The 21,412-nt window shown below is 42.8% G+C and overlaps 2 protein-coding genes across 5 annotated transcripts in view; one reads left to right on the top strand and one right to left on the bottom strand.

Moving 5' to 3' along the window:
* Nucleotides 1-11,188, top strand: part of akap12b (A kinase (PRKA) anchor protein 12b) — a 40,222-nt gene extending 29,034 nt beyond the window's left edge. The window contains exons 3-4 of the mRNA XM_076083627.1: nucleotides 4,149-8,354; nucleotides 9,405-11,188. Coding sequence (XP_075939742.1) covers nucleotides 4,149-8,350 — 4,202 coding nt within the window. The 3' untranslated portion in view covers nucleotides 8,351-8,354; nucleotides 9,405-11,188. The remainder of the gene's footprint in view (nucleotides 1-4,148; nucleotides 8,355-9,404) is intronic.
* Nucleotides 11,189-12,116: 928 nt separating this feature from the next.
* On the bottom strand, nucleotides 12,117-20,624 carry zbtb2b (zinc finger and BTB domain containing 2b). Of its 4 annotated transcripts, XR_012951504.1 has the most exons (5): nucleotides 20,330-20,623; nucleotides 17,396-17,576; nucleotides 14,718-16,716; nucleotides 14,375-14,432; nucleotides 12,117-12,861 (listed from the first exon to the last, which is right to left on the bottom strand). XR_012951504.1 is itself a non-coding variant. In XM_076083629.1 (3 exons), the coding sequence occupies exons 2-3, from the start codon at nucleotides 17,566-17,568 to the stop codon at nucleotides 15,297-15,299; spliced, it is 1,593 nt and encodes a 530-aa protein (XP_075939744.1). In that variant the 5' UTR covers nucleotides 17,569-17,576; nucleotides 20,282-20,624; the 3' UTR covers nucleotides 12,117-15,296. The 4 variants fall into 4 exon arrangements, 2 of the variants coding, with proteins under 2 accessions (XP_075939744.1, XP_075939743.1); XR_012951503.1 differs by having other exon boundaries at nucleotides 12,117-14,432; XM_076083629.1 differs by having other exon boundaries at nucleotides 12,117-16,716; nucleotides 20,282-20,624.
* Nucleotides 20,625-21,412: the final 788 nt, after the last annotated feature.

Raw genomic sequence — 21,412 nt, forward strand, 5'->3', positions numbered from 1 at the left:
AGGTGGGAGGAAGAGGGAGGCGGGGGTGGTCCTAACATGACATGTGTGTCAGTCTGTTGAAATGTGTGTGGATTCCTCTCTTCTGTTCATACTGGCTGAGAAGCGCTGGAAGAGAGAGAGAAACACACAGCTTCTGCCCTCAGACTGAGTTAACTAGTGAAGACGGAGCCAAGAAGCAAATCTTATAGATTTAACTGAGTGAAGGAAAACAAGAGTGAGACAGATTTTAGAAATATATTCTTAGATATCTTAACATTTTAAATCCTTTTTTTTATTTTTGTAAGTTTTTGAAGAAAGAATTTTTGGACTTTTACCAATGCTTGGAACAATAACTCTAACGGGTAAGAAAAATCATTCAATATGGTCTCATTAATTGTATTTTTTTAACAATTTAGAGTTTGTTGATGATGAAATAATGACTGCTTTACTTTAAAGTGCCAATTTGATTTATTTAGTTGAAACTAGTAATTCAGGATATGTCAAAGCATTGGTTTCTCCTCACACGAGTGAGTGTGGCTGAGGGCATTGTTGTGCTGAGGGTGTGGTTAGTTAGCATTGTGGTTTGTAGATGTTCTGGCTTGGTGGGTGATGGTTTTGCTTTGGCCACTGCAGAACCTCCTCATGTAGAAAGTAAAATAATGCTTGAATGCTGTAGTTTTCTTATTTTATCATCTTTTATTTAACCCTGTTATGAGCTTTTATGTGGTTAAAAACCTGTTTATCGACGGTACTAAGAGACATCACAGTGTACCTCTGGCCAAAGCCAACTGCTGAGTGCCCTGAAAAGTGAAGTATACATCCTCTACTACCACCAAACTTCTTGATGGGAAAATAATTTCACATGGCGACAGCTGCCAGATAGAAATATATGAAGATGCATTTATAGACGCATTTTTAAATCCTGCTTTTAGCTCACATCGCTGTCTCAGCCAGCTCCTTGTGTCCCGTCATGTGAAGCATTTCATTAGAGAGTGGGATCCTAATTCCCAGTGGGGTTATTCAGCAGCTTAGCCACAAAGGGTAGGGAGGGAGGAAAAGGGGGCGTATGAAATTAATTGCATGCCAAGACCAATTCTTCTTAAGTTCATAATTGGGAGTGATGCTTCAAATTGAGTAATGTTGTAATGTTTTGCTTTGTGGTGACCTCAGGTTTTGGTTTCTGCACATAAATGGAAAACCAAAGCACTGATATGAAGAGATATATATCCGTGTTTACTAGGTTTTGCTGTGGGCTTATTCACATCAGACTTTTACTTGATGTTAATGAGATGAATTGTGCTACAGCGGGTGTTGTTAGTGCTGTTGATGTGTAGGGTTCTCCAGAGCCCCGGAGAGACTTTGACCACACCTTTGATACAGACAGAGAGAGAGAGAGAGAGAGAGAGCTAGTATCGTGTCTGTTGGGGGATGGTGTGGGGAGTCTCCTTGCCCTCTTTTTAACTGACTTCTTTTGTTTAAAGGGCTGCTCCAGACTGATAATTACAATAACGATTTGCATATATTTGGCAAAGTTTGTCTTAAAAGAATAGCTGCCATTCAGCTTCCCAACTGCCCCCCCCCCCCCCCCCCCCTCCCTCCCTCCCCAAACAACAAATAGTGTTGAAACAGCCACAACAGAAACATTATCTGATCTCACTGGAGACTGGAGTCGGTTTCAATTGTTTTTTTGGGGGGGGGGGGGGGGCTGCGGCGATGATATTTAATATGAGAGCATCGTCTTACCACATGCTCTCACACTCACACATAAACAAAGCTTGTCTCCAACGGGGATAAGTATTTCAACTATGAATGTGTGTTCCAGAGATATGTAACACCCTCTAATGTGAGTACGGGCAGAGACCCTGCCCCCCCTACCCCCACAACGCCATCCCTTCATCTCTTAACTGTCCCCTCCTCACCCTCTGTAGCCTCACCCCTCACACTCACATTCTTTCTGGTACAGTCGTTATTCAAATCACCCAACCTCCTCCACCACACATTAACCGCCCCCCCACCACAAACCAAATCAATCTTGGGATGTTAACAGTTGTGTGCCTGTAAAAAAAATAATAACTTTTTGAAAAACAAAGATCAAAAAGACGGGAGAGATGCCAGTAGTCTGTTAAATCAACATGGTTCCTGTTTTATTATCCATGTACACATGGCCTCATCTGGCTTTCTAACAGTCCCCTCCTACACACACACGTCTTCATTCAACAGCTCTTTACTGCACCAGAACTTCATTGAAAACAGCTTAGAGGTGCTGGTTTGATTATGTACACTAACATGAATTTCTGTTTATGCATAATTGAGCTGAATTTATTTTTGTACTCAGGTTTCATATGACACGGACATAGACTGGTGTTTGTTGTTCTTCTGGTTATAATTTCTTGCTTAACAACCGTGTGATGGGACCTTGAAAATAACACCTATGTGAGAGAGAGAGCTCACTGCCATGTGACAATGTTGTATTTTGTAAACCACTCAGGCCTTTTAAATTTCTGTTAACATTATTTTGGTAAAGTCAGCAAACTTCTCCCAAGCTGCAGCGTGTCTTGATAATAGAAAAGTTGACCACCCCCCGTCCTTTATTTTCGGAGGCCAGAGAGGGTTAGAATTCTATTGTGTTTGCATGAGTGTGAGCCTTGGGATGGGGGTGGGTCCCCATCCATCCTGCTGTTGTGGAATTTGGGTCAAGGAGATTGGGACTTTTTTTTTTATTTTAAGGAGGGGTAGTAGTAGAGGCCTGTACTGTTTGGTTTGAATCCTACATGGGCACAGTCGAGACGCAGTCAAACCGAAAAAAAACCAATAACATTCCTGAAGTCCCCTGGTATTTAAGTTCAGATTATGTTTAGAGCATCCTAAAATAATTTTCCCAAGCACAGAGTGAACAGCATAGCTCACATTCCACTCAAGTCAAATCTATACATAAGACATGGGCGTGCCCTCACTAATAACATTAGGGTTTTGAAAGCATGTGTTGATTTTTTCATACACATTTAGTGCGAAACGCTCTAGTGTTTGCTGAGGTTTTACCTAATTTGTAGAAATAATATTTATTTTCATTTTAAAGTAAAAATATTCTAGGAATGCAGTGCTACTGAGTGAAGCGTCATCCTATAATTTAGGAAAAGGATGTTGACGGATGTGGGCGCAAAGTTTTATATTTTTGTGTAATACAAGAACCAAGAGTCATCTTGGACAGATTTATTTAAAATCTTTATCCAATTTTCATAGCAGATATCATGTTAAAAATGGGAGATGGAATCAAATACCTTGTTTTTTACATATCATTTTCGTGAAGGTGGTACTTCCCACAGTCCTGCATGGTTTTAGGGAGTGCATGCGCGTCTTTGTGTTTCCCAGTGTGTGTAATCGGGTAAGCTGATAGCCAAAGTCCTGGGAATTTGTTTTTAGAGTCCAGAGGTATCAGATGTGAGGTTTTCCAGACTGTAGTGGGCTCTGAGGAGAAAGAAAGAAGAAAAGCTTTAAACACTGGCAGGTCGTAATCCCCCTACGCCTTCCTCTGTCAAAACACAGATACACATGGCTGGCAGACGTCTTGTGGATGTGTCGCATGTGTGTATGTGTCTCTTATCTCAGCTGATAATACAACATTTGTCTTTGAATTGTACAACTACTGGGGAATTACCCACAGTAATGGTGGTTGCCAGGTTGTGTTATAGCTCTGCTCACATGTTTTGGTTCAATAGTCCACACATTTCCTAAAGCATTTCTCTCATTGTGTAACATTTTCTATGGAACTCCCTTTGGGGACTTCTGTTTTATTTGTTTCCATGTCTTATTTTTTGGCGTGTTTACATAGCACAGGATTAGCTGGGCAAAATTACAAATCTAATTGTATAATAATCAATTGAGTCCTCAAATGCTTAATAAAATCTGCTCAGGGGGTTAGGATCCCAGCAAATCCTTTCTATACGTCTCTCCTCCATTAGTAATGACATAAATATTTTTTATTGAACACAGATTGATGTCGTAATCATTACCCAAATATGATGAATTGCAAGTTACAAATCATAGCTCTGGCCAAAGCATTTTTATGTGAATAATGTAAGTGATCTCTCTGTAACACAGTAGGAGCTGTAATAGAAAACTCATCAATATCTTGATCAAACTTCATCAAATACTTTTTTTTGTCATTTCAGTTGGCCAGCCTGATGGTGTGGCTCAGAAGGAGGAGACTCCTGAGACGATGGACACCATCCAGGGTGAAGTGGCTCCCCAAGTGAATGGCGAGAAAGTGGAGAAAGAGTCTCCTGATGCCAATGACATCTCAGCTGTTGAGGAAAAAGCAGCAGAGGAGAAACCCGAGGATGCCAGTGAAGTGGGCTTCAAGAAGATTTTCCGCTTTGTGGGCTTTAAGTTTACACTGAAGAAGGACAAAAGTGAGGAGAAAGATCCTGTGAAGCTATTGACAGTCAAAGATAAAGAGGAAGGAGAGGAGGTTGGTGTGACTGATGAACCTACAAAGGAGGAAGAGGCTGCCACTGCAGAGGAGAAGAGCTCGACTGAAGAAAAGGAGGCCGATACAGAGGCATCTACTGCTGAGGCAGACAAAGCTGAAACCACTGACGCCCCAGCTGAAGACACAGCCGCTGAAGCTACTGATGAAGGAGCTGAGAAGGAAGGAGAGACCACCCTGTCTCCCTTCAGGAAGCTCTTCAGTGGAGGACTTTTCTCTAACCTGAGAAAAAAAGCCAGCATCCGGAAAACAAAAGAGGAGGAAGACAAGGAGGCAGCTGTTGAGGAGGAGACAGCTAAGACAGAAGACGCTGCTGCTGCTGCGGAAGAAAAGGAGGAGAAAGATGACGTTGACCAAGAAACTAAGGAGGAGGCACCAACTACTCCAGAGGAAGTGAAATCAGAGAGTACCCCAGAGTCAGAGGTCACTGTTGAAACCCCTGCTGCAGCTACTACTGATGAGACCAAACCAGAAGAGGAAAAAGCTGAACCTATTGCAGAAGAGGAGAAGGCTCCGGCAGAGGTGACTACTGAGGCTGAGCTGCTATCATCACAAGAGAAGGCCAAGCCCCAGGGAAGCCCCCTGAAGAAGCTTTTCACTGGAGCTGGCTTAAAGAAGCTCTCAACTAAGAAGCAGAAGGCCAAGAAAGACACCGAGGCGAAGCTCACTGATTCTGGGGAGCAGGCGGCTGAGCAGCTTCAGTCCTCCACTGAGTCGGCAGAGAATCCAAAAGCTGACAGTGTGCCCTCATCTCCCGAGGAGTCGGGAGAGCATGTTATTGCTGTGGAGGTGACCCAGAATGAGGCGAGCCAAGAGACTGATGGTGAAGTTGCTTCTGATGGAGAGAAGAAAAAAGAGGGCATCATTGCCTGGTCCTCCTTCAAGAAACTAGTCACACCCAAGAAGCGTGTAAAAAGGTCTTCTGAGAGCGAAGATGAAGCCACAGGTGAAAAACCAGCAAAGTCCGCCACCCTGTCCTCTTCTGAGAGTGCTCCGTTAGCAGATAAGAGTGTTGAGGAGGAGGCCAAGGAGGATAAGCCAACCGAGGAAGAACCAAAGACTGAAAACACTGAGAAACTGGTCAGCAGCACAGAGGAGCCCAAAAAGAAAATGGACACTTCTGTCTCCTGGGAGGCTCTAATGTGTATGGGTGGACCCAAAAAGAGGACTAGGAAGACCTCTGATTCTGACGATGAGGAGACCAAGGTTGAAGAGGAATCGACAGCAGCTGCGTTAGAAGGGGAGCAGGTGGGCAAAACTGAGGCTGCCATTGTCAGTTCCCAAAACACTGACAGTGATGGAGAAGTTGTTTCCTCCCCTGAACCTTTAAGCCCCCCTCCTGAGAGAGAGTCCACCTGGGACACACTGAAACGCATGGTTATGCCAAAGAATAAGGCCAAAATTGAGGAAAAGCCTGAGGAGACTACAGAACAAGTCCAGTCAGACACTGAGGCACCAAAAGATGAGTCGTCATTCTCTTTGAGGAAGCTCTTCCCCGGACGCAAAAAGAAGAAGGCTGAAAAACAAGCCTCCACTGAACAGGGTGAGGAGGACTCTGACACCCCAGCTGTGGTTCCTCTCTCAGATTATGAAGACCAGGTTGAAGCTGAACAGAAAGCCCCAGAAGAACCTGCTGAAGTCCAGATCAAAGTATCCACTGAAGATAGATCCCCTTCATGGATCCCAGCCCCTGTTGAAGACGGTGACGATAAACATGATCAGCTGAGTGACATTCCAGAGGAGGCGGAGAATGCTGCCACACCAAAGTCTGTCGATACTGACATCGCCGAGGATGAAGCTGAGGACAAGGATAATCTGTCTCTTGAAGTTCCCAAATGCACAGGGCGCAGACTGTCCCTGGCCGAGGTAAAGCCTGTTGCTCAAGCTCCATCTGCAGAAACTACTCCTGTTCTTCAGCAACCCGAGCCGGAGAGCACACAGGAGGTTATGGAGGGCATACAGGCCGAAATTAGTGAAATTTCACCCCAGACAAATGTGACTGTTGAAGATGTACCAGTAGAAGTAGTTTCTGATAAAACAGAGTATGAACCACCAACTGAGAATGCAGAGTCAAAGACACATGCCATCCTGGAGCCACATGCTCGTGATGAGGCCATGGCTATCTGCACTGGCCTTGGAACCAAGGAGATTGCCAAAGTAGTTTTGGAGAAACCTGTGATGCCCATCATAGAGTCTTTGGCCGTGATCCGTGATGTTGTAATCACACAGACGTCAGTAGAAGAGAAGTCAGCAATTACAGAGGAAGCCATCATTACGGAAACTGCCATGTTCAACGCCGAAGTGCACCAAGTAGACACCACCGAGCTTGAGCCTGTTGTTGAAAGTTCACAGGGTGAATTGACAGCCATTCAAGCAGGCAGTGAGAGCCATGAACCCGAGATTGAGATGGTTGGAATTGTCAGCACTGTTCAGGAGGAGTCTGAAATCATTCAGCCTACCACCATGAGCGAGAACTCTCCTAAGGACGTCATGAGAGGTGATCCCATTACACCAACACTAGAAACAGCTGTTTGCACACAGAGCGTAGAAGTCACTGAGCCATCTGTAGAAACCAAGGAAGTGAAAATGGATGTGGAGCAGCTTGCTGCCATCGAACAAAATACCGTAAAAGAGGTAGTTGAGTCTGTGACTGCAGAGATAGTCTCCACCATAGGTGAAATCACAAAGACCACCATCACAAAGGAGACTGAGCCAACCATCCCTGTAGCTGTACCAAGTGACGGGGTTGTTATCTCCGAAACAGTGGTCCTTGTGGCGCCAGTCAGTGTGGCAGCATCAGACATGATTGCCATGGAAAGTACACCAGAGGCAGTCGGCGATGATTCAATCCAGGTGCAGGAAACCAAGGAGGAGGGTGAAGTTGAAGACACTGTGGAGGCCACGACCGCTCAAACAGCAGCGTCAGAGATCAGTGCAGTCACTGAGCAGTCCAGCAAGGATATGGAGGAAATCCAGGTGGACGTCCAGCAGACCAGTGAAATTGAGGCTCAGAGCATCGTCATTGCCCAGGCTGTCATTCAGGACGCTATGGATAAAGTTTCAGAAGACGCGTCTGAGTCGAAAAAGCCCACCACCCCTACACCAGCCCAGGCTGTAGCAACAATAGAGGAAAAGATTGAGATCACCCCTGTTATCTCTGACACCCCTGTTGCTGTTGTCTGCGAACAACAGGCATCAAAGTCACCTCAGCTGCTCCATGTTGCCATGGAGGTCATTGACCCAATCCAAGTGGAGGTCACAGAGAGCCTTGATGCCTCTGTAGAGGAGAAGAAATCAGCGGAAGGATTGCTGAAAGCTGTGGAGGTAAAAGTAAGTGAAGAAATTGTAGTAGAGGAAGAAGTTGTAGAGATAAAGGCAGAGAGTCAGACAGGTGAGGACCTTGAAGAGGTAAAGGAGGAGCAGAGCAAAGAAGACGCAGAGGTTCAGGAACCAGATGTAGAAGAAGCAGCTGAGGAAGTGGAACCACAATCGGAGGAATCAAAGTCAGAGGCCCCTTCAGAGCAGAACAAAGAGAAAGTGCTTGAGATTCACATGCCACTCCAAGTGGTCCTGCAGACAGCGCAGGTGTTTGAGGAGCCGTCAGTGGAAGAAGAGGCGGCGGAAGAGTTTGATTGCAACGGTTCTGTGGCTGAAGACACCAACATAAAGGCTGAGAGGGTTTCAACTGAAAGCAAACTCTCAACGCTGTCAGAAGAACCCCAAGCGACAGCAGAAGTTTCGGCTCCCAGCCAAGTCTCAGAGGCAGAGACATCAGAAACACCGTCGGGAAAGTGTGCAGAAGTGATGGCGCAGGTGATCGAGGTGATCGAGGAGGCCGTGAAGGAGATCGAGCCTGTGTCCACAGAGATCACAGCAGCATCATGAGCAGGTGAGACTGATCTTACAGCATAGATAGTGAATTGTTTGTGACAACAGTTTTTAATTAACAAATCAAGTAAATTAAATAAGTGCTTTTTTGTATTTCAGTATTGTAAATTAGAGATGGAACAGTAAAGGATGAAAAAGGTAGTTTTTTCAAATTCCTTTGTTTGCCTATCAAACAATCTTCTCTCAGTGGCTTTTTTGAGACATCAATGGGCCCCACTTTTATTAGGGAGTAGGGGAGGGGATTTGCCCACTGACCAGATGAAAAAGCTTTTGTTCAGGGTATGAGCAACCAGGGGACCTTTGATATCAAAGTAGGAATGCCGCCATTGACCCCTTTTTTGTAGGCCGGGGTCTTAAAAGGAAGCGATGTGTGAGGGGCAGATGAACTTGTGCTGAAAGACTGATTATGAATCCTCCGCTCCCTCCTCCTGTTTTCCTTCTATCACAGGCTCAGTATGGAGTCAAGAAACCATGTCGGAGTACGCATTTGTTAGATTTAATTACAAAGCCTCAAAGAGCTCAAGTGGTGTTTTTCAGTTGTTTTGATTGAATTATATCTTTGCTCGGTAAATGTTTAGTCAATTTGAATGTGCAGCAATGTTTTAGTGACACACTGCTGTTATCTGATCTAACCAATGCGAAGGAGGGAGAAACTGGGCGTAGTTCACTTTGATATTTATTAAGCTGTCATGCAGCTTTGCAGCAGAGGAAAGTCTGGAGAGGGACAGAAATGGGAGATAACAGCAGCAAAAAGCTGGATGAGTTAAGCAGCTTAATAGCAGCAGTGGAACAGCAGCCATTTCACAGTTTGCACATCCTGAATCAGTACATCCAACTAATGTGCTAGTCACTTTTGTCCCCACTTCTGTCCCTGGATGGATGGGAGAATGGATAATATTATATTAAAATACAGATATTTAATGATATTCTGGTCCTACAACATCACAAAGATGTTTCCAAATATAATGTCAATCTCAGATAGTTTCTTTTTGGTTTCCAGAGAGTCCGTTCTTTTTCCTAATACCTTGTTTTTGTTTCTCTCCACCTGAAGATACAAGACTGATGCCTGGGAGACACACTGTACCAGGAAGTGAGTGATGAGGGAGAGAGTGAGAGAAAGAGGCTGCTCTGTGGTAACACACTGAGACTGGGTTCTGCCCAGAAAGATGGAGTGACTGAGCAACAACAGCTCCACCTCCCCTTCCACCTGTACTCTAACCCCCATCCTGCAGCCCTGTCACCACAATGTGACGTCCCACCGCCATATCCTCATCCACTCACTCCCTCTCATACACACACACACACACACACACACACTTAAGCATGTCATGTGCCTCAGAAGCATCCTATCTGGCTTGTAATCGGTGTGATGTATGTTCAGTGTCTCGGCCCTTTCCATAGTCCTTTCTGCATATGCCTTGAGTCTGCTACCTAGTCAAGTGTGTATCTGTTCTTATGTGTGTGCGCGTGTGTTTATCCGTGTGTAGTAGGGAGAGTGAGATGGGGTCAGAAGGTGAAGAGACGGAGGACTATTATCTTGTATATTGTATTTATATTTGAGTATTCTTTCATTCATTTGTCTTTTTTGTTTTGTTTTGTTTTTTTGTTAGGACATTGTTGCCTTGATGTTTTTAAAATTCCCACATTAAGCTGTGATACGTCGGGTATTCTTTTGAGCAACATTATGACAATAGATTTAACGGCTGACGCAACAAAACAAATGTGAGACTGTTGCATATACGTGGCCGGTGTATCACAGCTTCTAATAGTCATATCCAATGATTATTTCAAGACTCTGTAGCAATTGTAACTAAACCATGGTACAAGTGTGATTCCACTGACAGTTAGCGATGACACTGACTGGAGAAAACCACAAGAGGGCAGAGAGAGTATGATGATATCCACCACAAATGCTTTCGACACATTCTCTTGCCACAATGTGTTTTCACTCTGCACCCCAACAAAATACTTAATAAGCTTCATGTACAGTAGATAAGACAAACAATCACTGCCTGATAAACTGTGAAAAAGACATTGTTACACATTGTTTCATGAAATAATACAATAAATACAATTATAACACCCTCATTTGATCATGCGGCAGAGGTATTTGGTTAACAGTGACATTTGAAGGCCATTTTTAAACACTGTCACAGTCAGACGGTAGAGACGTGCATGTAAGAAACACTTACAAAGCCGATCATGTGTCACAGTGCTTTAAAGGCCATGTTTCTGTGTTACTGTGTTACATACTGTATGTATTATTTGTGTCTGGCAATTTTACATTTAACACCTTCCTTACTACACTATATTTATATTTCTTGATTTAAAAAAAAGACGGTATGTTGATGCCCTCTGTTGCCTACAAAAAGTAGTGCACCCTTTAGTCTTCAGTTGATGGCGTCATTTTGGCATCAACTGGGTGATCAAGTATGAAAATGTTCAATGCAGTCGTATGGTACCTGCTCCTATGTCGTGTTCTTCACTCAGCATGATTGCTCAGGTTCATCAAACTGGCACTGGGTGGGGATTTAGAGAGGCACAGACACCGACCGCATGGTGCCAGAAGTAAAGATGAACTCTCATTTTACATAAGGCATTGGTTGCATCCAATTTAATTCCTAAGCATTTACTCAGCTGCTTTGAGTCACACATCAAACCTAAGTCACAAGGTCAGAGCTTATTTTGCAAGTTCATTGGCAAAGTGGCGGATGTTTTCATGTGGAGGAATATCTAAAAACATTCCTGGGGTCCAGTTTTACCACCAAAGCAAACGTGACCACGGGCTACACTGGCATCTGTTTATGTCCTACCAAATTTGGCAAACTTCCACTGTGTCAATCATTCAGATATCTTGAGAAGTAACTGTGAGTGTTTCTGTAATAGATCGAGCAGCTACGTTTCACTCAGCTTTATGACCAAACAAGAGAAAGACCAGGAAGTACGGACCCCTGTTAGGTCACCACTTCCCTTTACGTTGACTCTAGAGAACGTGTCACATCAATTCATGCTTTATGTAAAATATAAATGATTAAAAAAAAGACAGTGAGCTAAAGACTTTTGCTATTGTTCATGTAAAGCATTTAGTTGGGGCACCCGCCTAATTCAGCCTGCTTTTTGTAACACTCTTAACTGTGAACCTGTTAACATTTGTACAGATTGTATACCTACTGTATGTACCTAAAATCATATTGTTGTTATATTAACCAATAACCTGCAGCCATTTAGCATAATATTCATGTAGCATGGTCTTAGTGATCTTTTATATTTTGCAAGCTGTTAATAGTAAGGATAGAGAAACTTGTCTATATTTCATTCAATAAAGGTATAGAAAATTTGGTGTGTGCGTTGTATTCACCCCTGAATAATTCATAAACAATCACTATAATGACATTAATAACCACTGGGGCTAAAGATACAACTTAATGCTGACCCATGACCCCATACAGCAGTGTTAAGAAATGGTTTATAACATGCTGCAATGTATTTGTCAACTACCATAAATCCTCTTGTGGGGCGCCAGAAAGTGGAGGCTGTATAAACAGACAATGAATGACAACGTAGTAAAACACAGGTGTAACAATATAAAATACATCGTCATGGCGGAAGTTGCAATTGTTGGCAAATACACACTTAAATATTCACTTGTTTTCTGCCTACAGTTATATTATAGTGTGCAATAAATCATGTATTAAATGAATGAATGGACAAAAGCTAATCTCCTGAAGCCGTTTTGTTGAGGTAAAGACAAAAACACCCACAATTATATATAAAAAACATGTCTTTATTGTTCATTCTTCATTGAAAAAAAAAATTTGTTTATACAGAAAATTACTCACATTCCTGAGAACACATATTGAACACAGATGGGCATTGGAGAGTAGGATCATCGGTTTGAAATGAAATAATTGCTTTTATAAACAGTGGACAGAAAAGACAATGACTAACTTCTCATCTTCCTGAGATACAGAGATGTTTCAACACCCACATACACGAACCAATGTGTTACAAGACTGGTGCGGCAGACGAACAGTTGCAACTTGAAATGAGGAAGGATTTAGACTTTTCATAAAGCTGTGCATCGATTATAAGCTCTGAGAAATGAACGTCAGTAGTACAACATTTCAGTTGCCTCAAAAAAAAAACATGGGAGACAAACAAGAATCCTCCCATTAGTCAAAACCTCACACTTGGGACAATAAATTCACCGGCATTTGTGGGTTTTTTCCTTCTTTTTTTTTTAACCAAAATGTGATGGCATATTAATTTATGGCAAATATGGTCATATGATTGGAAACCACATCACAGAAATACTAGTGAAGATATTACTTCAAATTTGACAGCCGTCTCTCTAGACCTGAGTAGACAAATAAGAAAAACAGCTCCACCTAGCTAATCACTGGGCTCATTGCATCAAAGCAGCAAAGCAGGATTCAAAGTACAACAATCCCACTTAAACCAAATTAGAACTGGGCCTCATCCTCTCTGTCACACGCCTGTACTTGAGGCTGGGTGGAATAGGGTCAAAAGAAAAACATATGCATGTCAAACACACTAGGGATCGGCATTTTTTTTTGTATATGTTGAGAAAAAAAGACTACAAAGATGAAAACTCGTCAATAAATCCAACAAAGACTACATTAAACAATACGTTCTACAACATCCACGAATGAGCTTCTGTGTGGCTTAGTTAAAAACTCTGCTTTAAAAAAATATTGCGAATTATATTATCATTAGTCCTTTGAATTGTTGAATTGGTCTCTGCTGTGTCAGCTCGAAATTTAGAAGACAAATGTCAGACTAAGAAATCTATTTGTTTTTTTTTTGTAGTCTGATGGGCTGGTTAGTATTTGCAGCAAAAAAGCCAATGTTGTTGCAATAACATTAAGATGCAGAATTTATTTTCCACTATGAGGAACAATAACAATATTAAGACAGTATTACAAGCCTCCCTAAAATATCATTCATATTAATATTCAGGCTGTAAAGTAGAAATCAAACAGAAACAACTGAACTGAAGACAGTGATACTTTGAATAAACCTGACCATTCATTGAGAATCCTGTTCCTGCACAACCTGTATTATGCTTCTGTTACACTTGCCATGTTTCAGTATGACAAATCATACAACTGCTTCACATTGACTCAACGTGTAACAAAATGATGCCACTTTTAGTTTCGGTAGTCATCAGTAGTCCTTAGAAAGTTTCTGTAATCCCAAACAATGGATGTCCTTCTAAGTTACAATTACTGGCATCTTTTATATCCACATAACACACGCGTGTCCAGACAGTGGAGTATATAGAGGAATCACCCTGTCATTTCTTATTAAAGCTAACTGTCCCTGTGTCACACCGTCATCCCTGCCTGAGTTCACATGATCTCCACACTGACAGGTGGAGCATTCTTATTCCAGCACATCTGCATCACAGAAGTTTCAACATGTGCGCCTGCATTTGTTTCTCCCACAATGTTTTCTATAAATGAATACTGTTGCAACTACTGCTTCCTTTTCTGATTTGTTAAAGAACAAATATTAATGTCAGAAGGTCTTAACAGTACAGAGGAAATGTTTCTTTTTACACAAAATGAATAAGAAGGTTAGCAATAAGCACAAATTTGGCAAGGGGAAGAGACTTAAAATCTGAAATATTTTTTTGTTATTCTAACCTATTTTAGCCTATTTCTTTAAGAAATGATCGCACCCATTCCTTAGACATAACATTTTACTAAACCAAATGTAATCCTAGTTTCAAAGCTATTTGTCTACTAATATACATAAACCTTTGCAATATAAAGAAATCTTTGAAAATATATTGTATTTAAAACTAGAAAAGGATGTCAAACAAACACTAAGGGCTTTTAGGAGCGGATTGAAGCAAAGTATATAAAGACAACATGTATAACCTTGTATAGGACAGCCTCCAATCAAGGTGTGTGTCTGAAGAAACACGCTGCTCCTTCAGTCAGCAACAAATACAACAGAAGTAAAAATAAAAAAATAGAATGAAAAGGGGCTCACCTGTAAACACAATGAACACTCTTGCTTGTTGTGACCAATTTTCTTAGGTGGCCCAACTCTATTATGAAGAGCAAATTGTGCTTTAATTAGATGTAAGGACACAGGAACCAAAATCACACAGACAAGAAAACAGAGTAACAACTAAACAACTAAACAACTAAACGGTTGCTGAGAAGGATGCAAGTTATTCATTCTGCTGAGCATAAACAACAACCAAAACATGAATGGAAGACGTATGTACTTTCCTGCATATCAAGCATCTACTCAAAAATTTAAAAAAAGGGCACGGATTGTCTCAGGTCTGAATATGTTGTGCGCTTTTAGCTGGAATCATAATCTATACCTGATCTGCAGAACAAGCCTCTCATTTGTGACCATGAAGAAACAACCCTTCCGTGCAGCTCTTTCTCCTCCTCTAATCTAGCACAGCAAACTCATCGCACAACACGCCGTGGCCTCCGGAACTGTCTCCGCTTCCTCTTCCTCTGATACTCAAAGTCTGCCTGTGCAGCCTTACCACAACTTTAGCTGTTAAGTAAAAGAAAAAAGAAAAAAGAATGTGGTACAGCCTGACATGTGAGAGTCTAACACCAAGCCATGAAATGATTCGATGAAACAAAGTCATAGTAACTTCATCTCCCTTATCAGTCAAATGTTAAAGTTATTTGCTTTTCTAGTGATGTTGGACTGAACTCCAGAGAGCTGTAGGGCATTTACTTCACTATTTAATTCACTTTTGGAAAGTCCAAAATACTGTAACCCCCCCCCCCCAATTAAACTAATAAAAAACACACAACTGTTTTAGTAGACCAAGGAGCTCAAACATACATACCCTGACTAACTTTACCTTTAGCTTACCTACTAACCACGATTCAGAAAGTAAACATACATGTTAAAAGAGGACAAATAGACAGTTTTGGCACTACTCTACGAGGATATCCTCAGTCTTTATTGGTTCCAGTGCGGTGCCAGAGTTGGACAAGTCGGAGCCGTCATCTTTGGAGAACTCTTCACGCTGGAGCAGCATCCCCGCGCCCGTGTTTCCCTGCAGCCCCACTAACCCCCCTTGAGTAAAGCACAGGTGTTTGATCACCTCGTTGGGACTGGAGAAGGTGGTCGCACAAATGTTGCACTTGTAAGGCTTCGACGAGCCCAAGAACATCGCCTCCATCTGGCTGCTGTCGTCGCCTGCGGCGCACAGCTCCATGCTCTGCCGGTCCACCATGGTGTAGGTGTCGGCCCCCTGGTTCAGGCACACGTGGCGGGCTGCCTGGTTGGCCCGGCAGAAGCTCTTGCCACACGCGCTGCATTTGAAGGGCTTGCCCGTGTGGATGTACATGTGTTCACGCCAGTGGCTCTTCTGAATAAACTTGCGCCCACAGGTGGAGCACTCGTACTTCCTGCGCTTCTCTTCCCTGTCCAAGTCGGCGCTCTCTAGGTTGTCGATGTCCGCAATGTCTGACGGAGGTGGCGTGTCTGCCTGAGAATTCAATCCTCCCACCCCCCAGCTGGAAGTGGACACCTCCGCTCGCGGAGAGTCCGAGTTGGTTCCTGAAACGGGCGTTTGCTCGCTGTCACTGATTATCTCTACTCCTGTGGTGGCAGCCAAGGCAACTGACCCGGCCTTAATTCCCTTTAGGACCCTCTCTAAATCTAGCATACTATGTTCTCCAGTCATGACAGGTGAGAGTGCATTGCTGGGCTCAGCTGGCGCCTGCTGTAGAGCATGGGTATGTTGGAGGAGATGCTCCCTCAGCAGGCTTCTCTGGGTGAATCGACTCCGGCACAGATGACAGGAGTAATGCTTCCTAAAGGAGGAGTTCCTCTTCATGATGCTGGGCTTTACATGGAGGATGGCACTGGCTGAGGAACCATCCGCACTTAGCATGTCCATCCCCCCCTCCTCAACTGTAGGCTTGGCGCCGCTGGTCGAGGCCTCCGCGTCTGGGGGCGAGGAAGCTAGCTTGGACAGTAAGGAATTGGCGTATGAAGCTGTGGCAGCCGGTGTGGACAGATACTTGCCCTCTGAGCTCAGCTGCTCCATGTCGAAGGGAGAAGTGAGCTGCCGTCGAGAGGGCAATCTAGCAGACAGCCCTGCCTGTTGGTCAGAGATCTGGATGCCGTAGAGGGAGGTGGAAAGGTTGATGCTGTGCTGCTCAGTGTGGGAATACACAGACTGGCTGGCCTCCTGCAAGAGCGGATAGGCGTGCAGGAATCTGACCCCCTGCTCCAGCCGTGCAGGGTCTATCAACTGGGGTGCGAGCTTGCCTGTGTACATCAGGTTGAGGAGGTAGCTGAAGATATCCGGCTGTATGTCGGCGGCCTTCAGGCGCACACAATCACTGAAACGCAACGACAGTACAGTTAAGTAGTGACTAATGATGTCTGAGGTCTTGATAATATTAGATAATGTTGTCCATTATAAACAGCAGTGACTGCTCCTCATTTCTCTACTATATGAGGAAAAATCTGCGCAACGCTATTATTTGTCTTCTTCAAAATATTTTAAAAAAATAAATCAAATGCTCTGACAAAAAGGACTGTAATAAGCCTGTCCAATCAATTTAGGCCTTTTTCGGTTGGATCATTTTGAAAATGTAGCGTACTCTTGCTAGTTTCTTAAGATTACCAATCCTTGCATTAGGTGAATAAACTTTGGGTCTGCATGTCCTTCAGTGAGGGAATGATGCCATAACACATTATCAGGGCAGCAGAGATACCTTGTTTAGATCTTAATGCCCTTACACACACTCCAATTTGTCACCTTAATTCATTCCATTGATCAAACAATGGCATTAGTTGTGGGTCATCACACTAAAAAGATTTAGATACAGTCCAGTGCTCAACTACAGAGAAACAAAACCCTTCAGTGTTTGACAACATGAGAAGTGAGTGTTATTTTGACATGGCATCTGTAAGCTTTGACAGCACAATTTGCTTCTCTGATGGGACAACAAAAAGGTATCTGAGCTTGGTATTGAGCTTGTGTCCGATACACCTATTCATACATTCTTCCTCTACCTGTCCTGATGAATGAAGAGCATTCTGAAGTAGTTGGAGAAGGCAGCAAGGACAGCTTTGTGGGCTTTGAAGAAGACATCTCCTATAGCCACAGTGCAGTCGCACAGGAAGCCAAACTCCCTCTGAGCGTTAAGCTGCTGCAGCAGGATAAGACCATGGTTGGCCAACTCCATTCTTCAACCTGCACAAAAGACGCACAGACACACACAAGCAGCAATGAGTTTCCTGTTTGGAAGGAGACCAGAGTTTATTGTGACCACAAAGTGTCAGGCTAACGGGGGTGATCTAACGACCTTGTAAATGTGAGCTTAACACAACGGTAAAGAGTCATTTTGTGACGTTGGAGACGATTCATCCAACACTAATGTCACAGAACATTATGCCAATTAATGGTGCGACTCAGCAAAACAAAAAACACCCCAGTCTAATTTGTTTCCCTGTATTGTACAAGTGGGAATTTTGGACATGAGTAAAAAATCAATGACAACCAGAGCGGTCAGAGAGAGGGTTCTCTATTGATCTCTTATCATGAGAATACCCTTCTCATAGAAACCCTTTGATGGTGGTATGGTTAGCACTAAACAGGCACGCTAATTACTGTGCAAAGGGTTAATCTATTCTATATACCCCTCTAATGTTCAACCTGGCTTCACGGGAATTGAGCTGCAGAGGTTTCTGCCCCCGAAACATCAGTGAGAGATGAAATAGAGTTTGTTATCACTACAGCTCTTGTCTCTTTGAAGACTTTGAGGAAACATCCTTTTGCAGGACATGGTCCAGATGGAGCCCAAGCCGTCCAAACTCAATCTCAAGGGACATTACAGAGCTCTGTGCGTTCTGCTGACCAATAAGATGGGTGTCGTTGACCTTAAAGGTCACTGGAAGACTACAAGGGCTCCAGGCCATCACATGATCAGATTTTGGGTGTTGACACACATTCCTAAAAGCAGAACTGGTTCTACCCCCCTTCCAGTGGAGAATGAAAACAGCCTGTGGGCAGGGTGACTCTCCTTTCTCCAGACCTTTCTCCACACCACACAGCCTAAGGCATGAAGCTACCAAGACAGAAGATGATGGATACCTCACCAGCCAATTCACCTCCAATAATCAGAATTAATACCTCTGCATATTCGCTGCTGTTGACTAAAGCACCGATAAAGCCCCCTGCACATGTGTATTTCATCAGAGGGGTCAGAGTGCAAAGACATTGGCACTGCAGCGCTTCAGGAAAAGGCGAGGTTTCCGGATCTTGTGCGAGGGGGATACAGCAACAGCAGTCACTCAAGATGCAAAGTACGCGGCTCTTGTCACACTTAACTTCAATATACCTGCAGTCGCCAGGTTATTAGGTACAGCTGGCAAATAATACAGTCTATTACAACAGTATATTATATATACTGAGCCGAACACTCCCTGCTTCCAGCTTCTTAAATGTGAAATGTGCTGCTTTTTGGATACATGACAGTAACGTGATAATCTTTCGGTTTTGGACTGTTGGTCGGAGAAAACTATTAAATATATCATGAATATGTCACCTTCATTCCTTTGAAATTATAGTAGGAATTTTTCACTATTTTTTGGACATTTTATAGATAATAATCCAGAGACATAATTGCCACAGACTAAACATCTCTCATTATAATGCTATTTATGTCATTGAGAATAGACTAGATATTAGAAATACCGCTCAATATAATTCAGACGCACCACGGCCTCTAAAATTAGCATAAAGTTGAACCAACACCCCTCGAAAACAGTTTAAAAATGTAAGATTATAACCTTCATAAAATACTTTAAATTGAGTTTACTCATCTCGTCAGTACAGTAGACTGAACCTGCAGCATTCCCAATACATCTAATAAACAAGACATATTTTTATTAATGGGCGCACTGACCCTTTTGCCCTGCTTTTACTTCTTCATCACAACTCGTTAGCAGTTCCAGTCCTAATACTTAACTAATTCTGTTAAAATGATAGTGAGCTACACAGATCTGAATTCAACAACATGTGACAGTAGTACAAGAAATATACACATTGTCATTGCCAGTTAATCCACATCTAAACAGCAATATTTCCTTTAATTTACAAATATAACATCATTTATACCATTGAATACATTTTCAACAATATCAGATTTACACTGATTTCTTGTTGAAGCTTTTTACCAGTCTGTATCTCTTCCTGGTGTCGTTTGGATTGTTCCCAGCTGTTTGAATGGATTTACATGGACCCAGAAAGGCTTTAGTTTGTAACCTCTAGTATGGTTTGCCTCCAGCTGAGCCTCCAACATTTTGGTTGGTTGGTGGCTCCACAGATCTTTTAAGATGTCTTAAAGTAGTATTATGAATATGTGACTGATTGCCAATACCCCTACTGATCCTGTGAATTCAACTTGTATTCAAATGATCCGGTCAGTTAGCCACAGTAGCCTACCATGTGTTAATCAACACCGACTTGTTTGCAACAATAAAGCACCGCCCCTGATGTGATGTAGACACGTGGAATAGTTACTTCCGTAGAGAGATTTACTGTTACTCTGGATATACACCGTTTAATCGGCCCGCAAGGAAGGTAAACACAGTACGGGAATGAAACAGAAGAATTATGTGAATCAAATAATAACATTTAAAGTACACGAAGCGCTGTAACAGGGGGAATAGCCTCTAAAGCGAGCGCGCCGAGACTGTTCCTGCCTCGGGTCTCTCGCGGCTGCTAGTGCTAGCGAGAGAAAACGGACATGCACGCACGCGAGCGCGCGCACACAACACACACACACGCGGGGAAAGAGAGCAAGGGGGATGGGGTTGGTCACGAACGCGTTTCTTTTAACTTCCCCGTGACAATTACAGTTAGTCGAAGCGCACACAAGTAACCAAATAACGTACCACTACCAGCACACGAATGAGAGAGTGTGTAGGTACGAACAGCCGTACCTGCGACTCCGGTGTAAATCCGTGGAGTTTGCCGTGTCGCCGTTGTTTGTTTGTTACCGGGGACTCGTCCGTCCTCTTCTGGGCTCGCAGCGGCTTGTACTGTTGCTAGCAGACGCAGCATTCGTTGGCGGCGGAGAGGGTCGTCCGTCGTTGTTTTCCGGTTAGGGGTTTTACGTTACAATCACATGACTGTGGGTAAAAAAACAGCCGTTGCAAAAAATCCGTTGAGCAAGGGGGCGGTTGAGTTAACGTTAATTTTCCGCACTGTGTAACCACCGTGAGATCAACCACCGCTAGACAGTTGTTGTTTTTTTGACAGCCGGTAAGTTTGAACATTAACAGCTAACAGCTACGCTGACTCACCGTTGTCAATCGGCCTGTCTCTGCCGTTAACGACACGTTAAACACATCACCGAAGTGTGGCATACATACGTGTGTTGTTGACTCTCACCGAAATAACGAAATAATTACACTTTTTGCACACAGTCGTATCATATTTATCATTTTCGGTTGAAGCTAAGCCAACACCAGATTTTTAACAAGTTACAGGTATGAAAACAAGTAATGTGAGCGTCTACATTTTATACATATTCAGTGGATATTATGGCAATATCAAAGCAAGGCTGTAGCCTTAACACGAATATTAAGATATCCTCATAGACTATATCAAAATCTATATATGGCCATTAGCACGTTTCCCCTTTTAATGACTGAGTAATAAACAACTATGATTCTGAATGACATTGGGAGATAAAACAAAATGCTACAAAGTAATAGGTCTCACAAAATAATAACTGAAGTACTACATGTAAAAAGTATATGAAACAAACTTTGGTATTAAAGTACATTTGGCTGAGAATTCATTTATTTTATTCTGATAAGTATGTTTAATTATTTTATTCTCTGAGGTTTTGATCTCAAAGACTAGTATTAGTCGAGACTGACGAAAACAGACAATAAAAATAGATTTTAAATAGATAGTCAGTTTTGAGTGTAGAGTGTAATAGAGTACAGTAATTTACCTCTGACACACATAGAATATAATTGTTAAAGCCTTGTTTTTTATTTGTTTAGTTGAAAACC

Source organism: Anarhichas minor, unplaced genomic scaffold (assembly GCF_050575085.1).
Source record: "Anarhichas minor isolate MPS153535 unplaced genomic scaffold, ASM5057508v1 ptg000136l, whole genome shotgun sequence".
NCBI lineage: Eukaryota > Metazoa > Chordata > Actinopteri > Perciformes > Anarhichadidae > Anarhichas > Anarhichas minor.

What these genes read in the sequence shown, in the direction of transcription:
- zbtb2b (XM_076083629.1), bottom strand. Translation starts at nt 17,568, where the DNA reads ATGGAGTTGGCCAACCATGGTCTTATCCTGCTGCAGCAGCTTAACGCT. An exon ending in CTCTTCATTCATCAGGACAG is followed by an intron (nt 16,717 to 17,395) that starts GTAGAGGAAGAA and finishes GTTGCGTTTCAG; the next exon opens with TGATTGTGTGCGCCTGAAGG.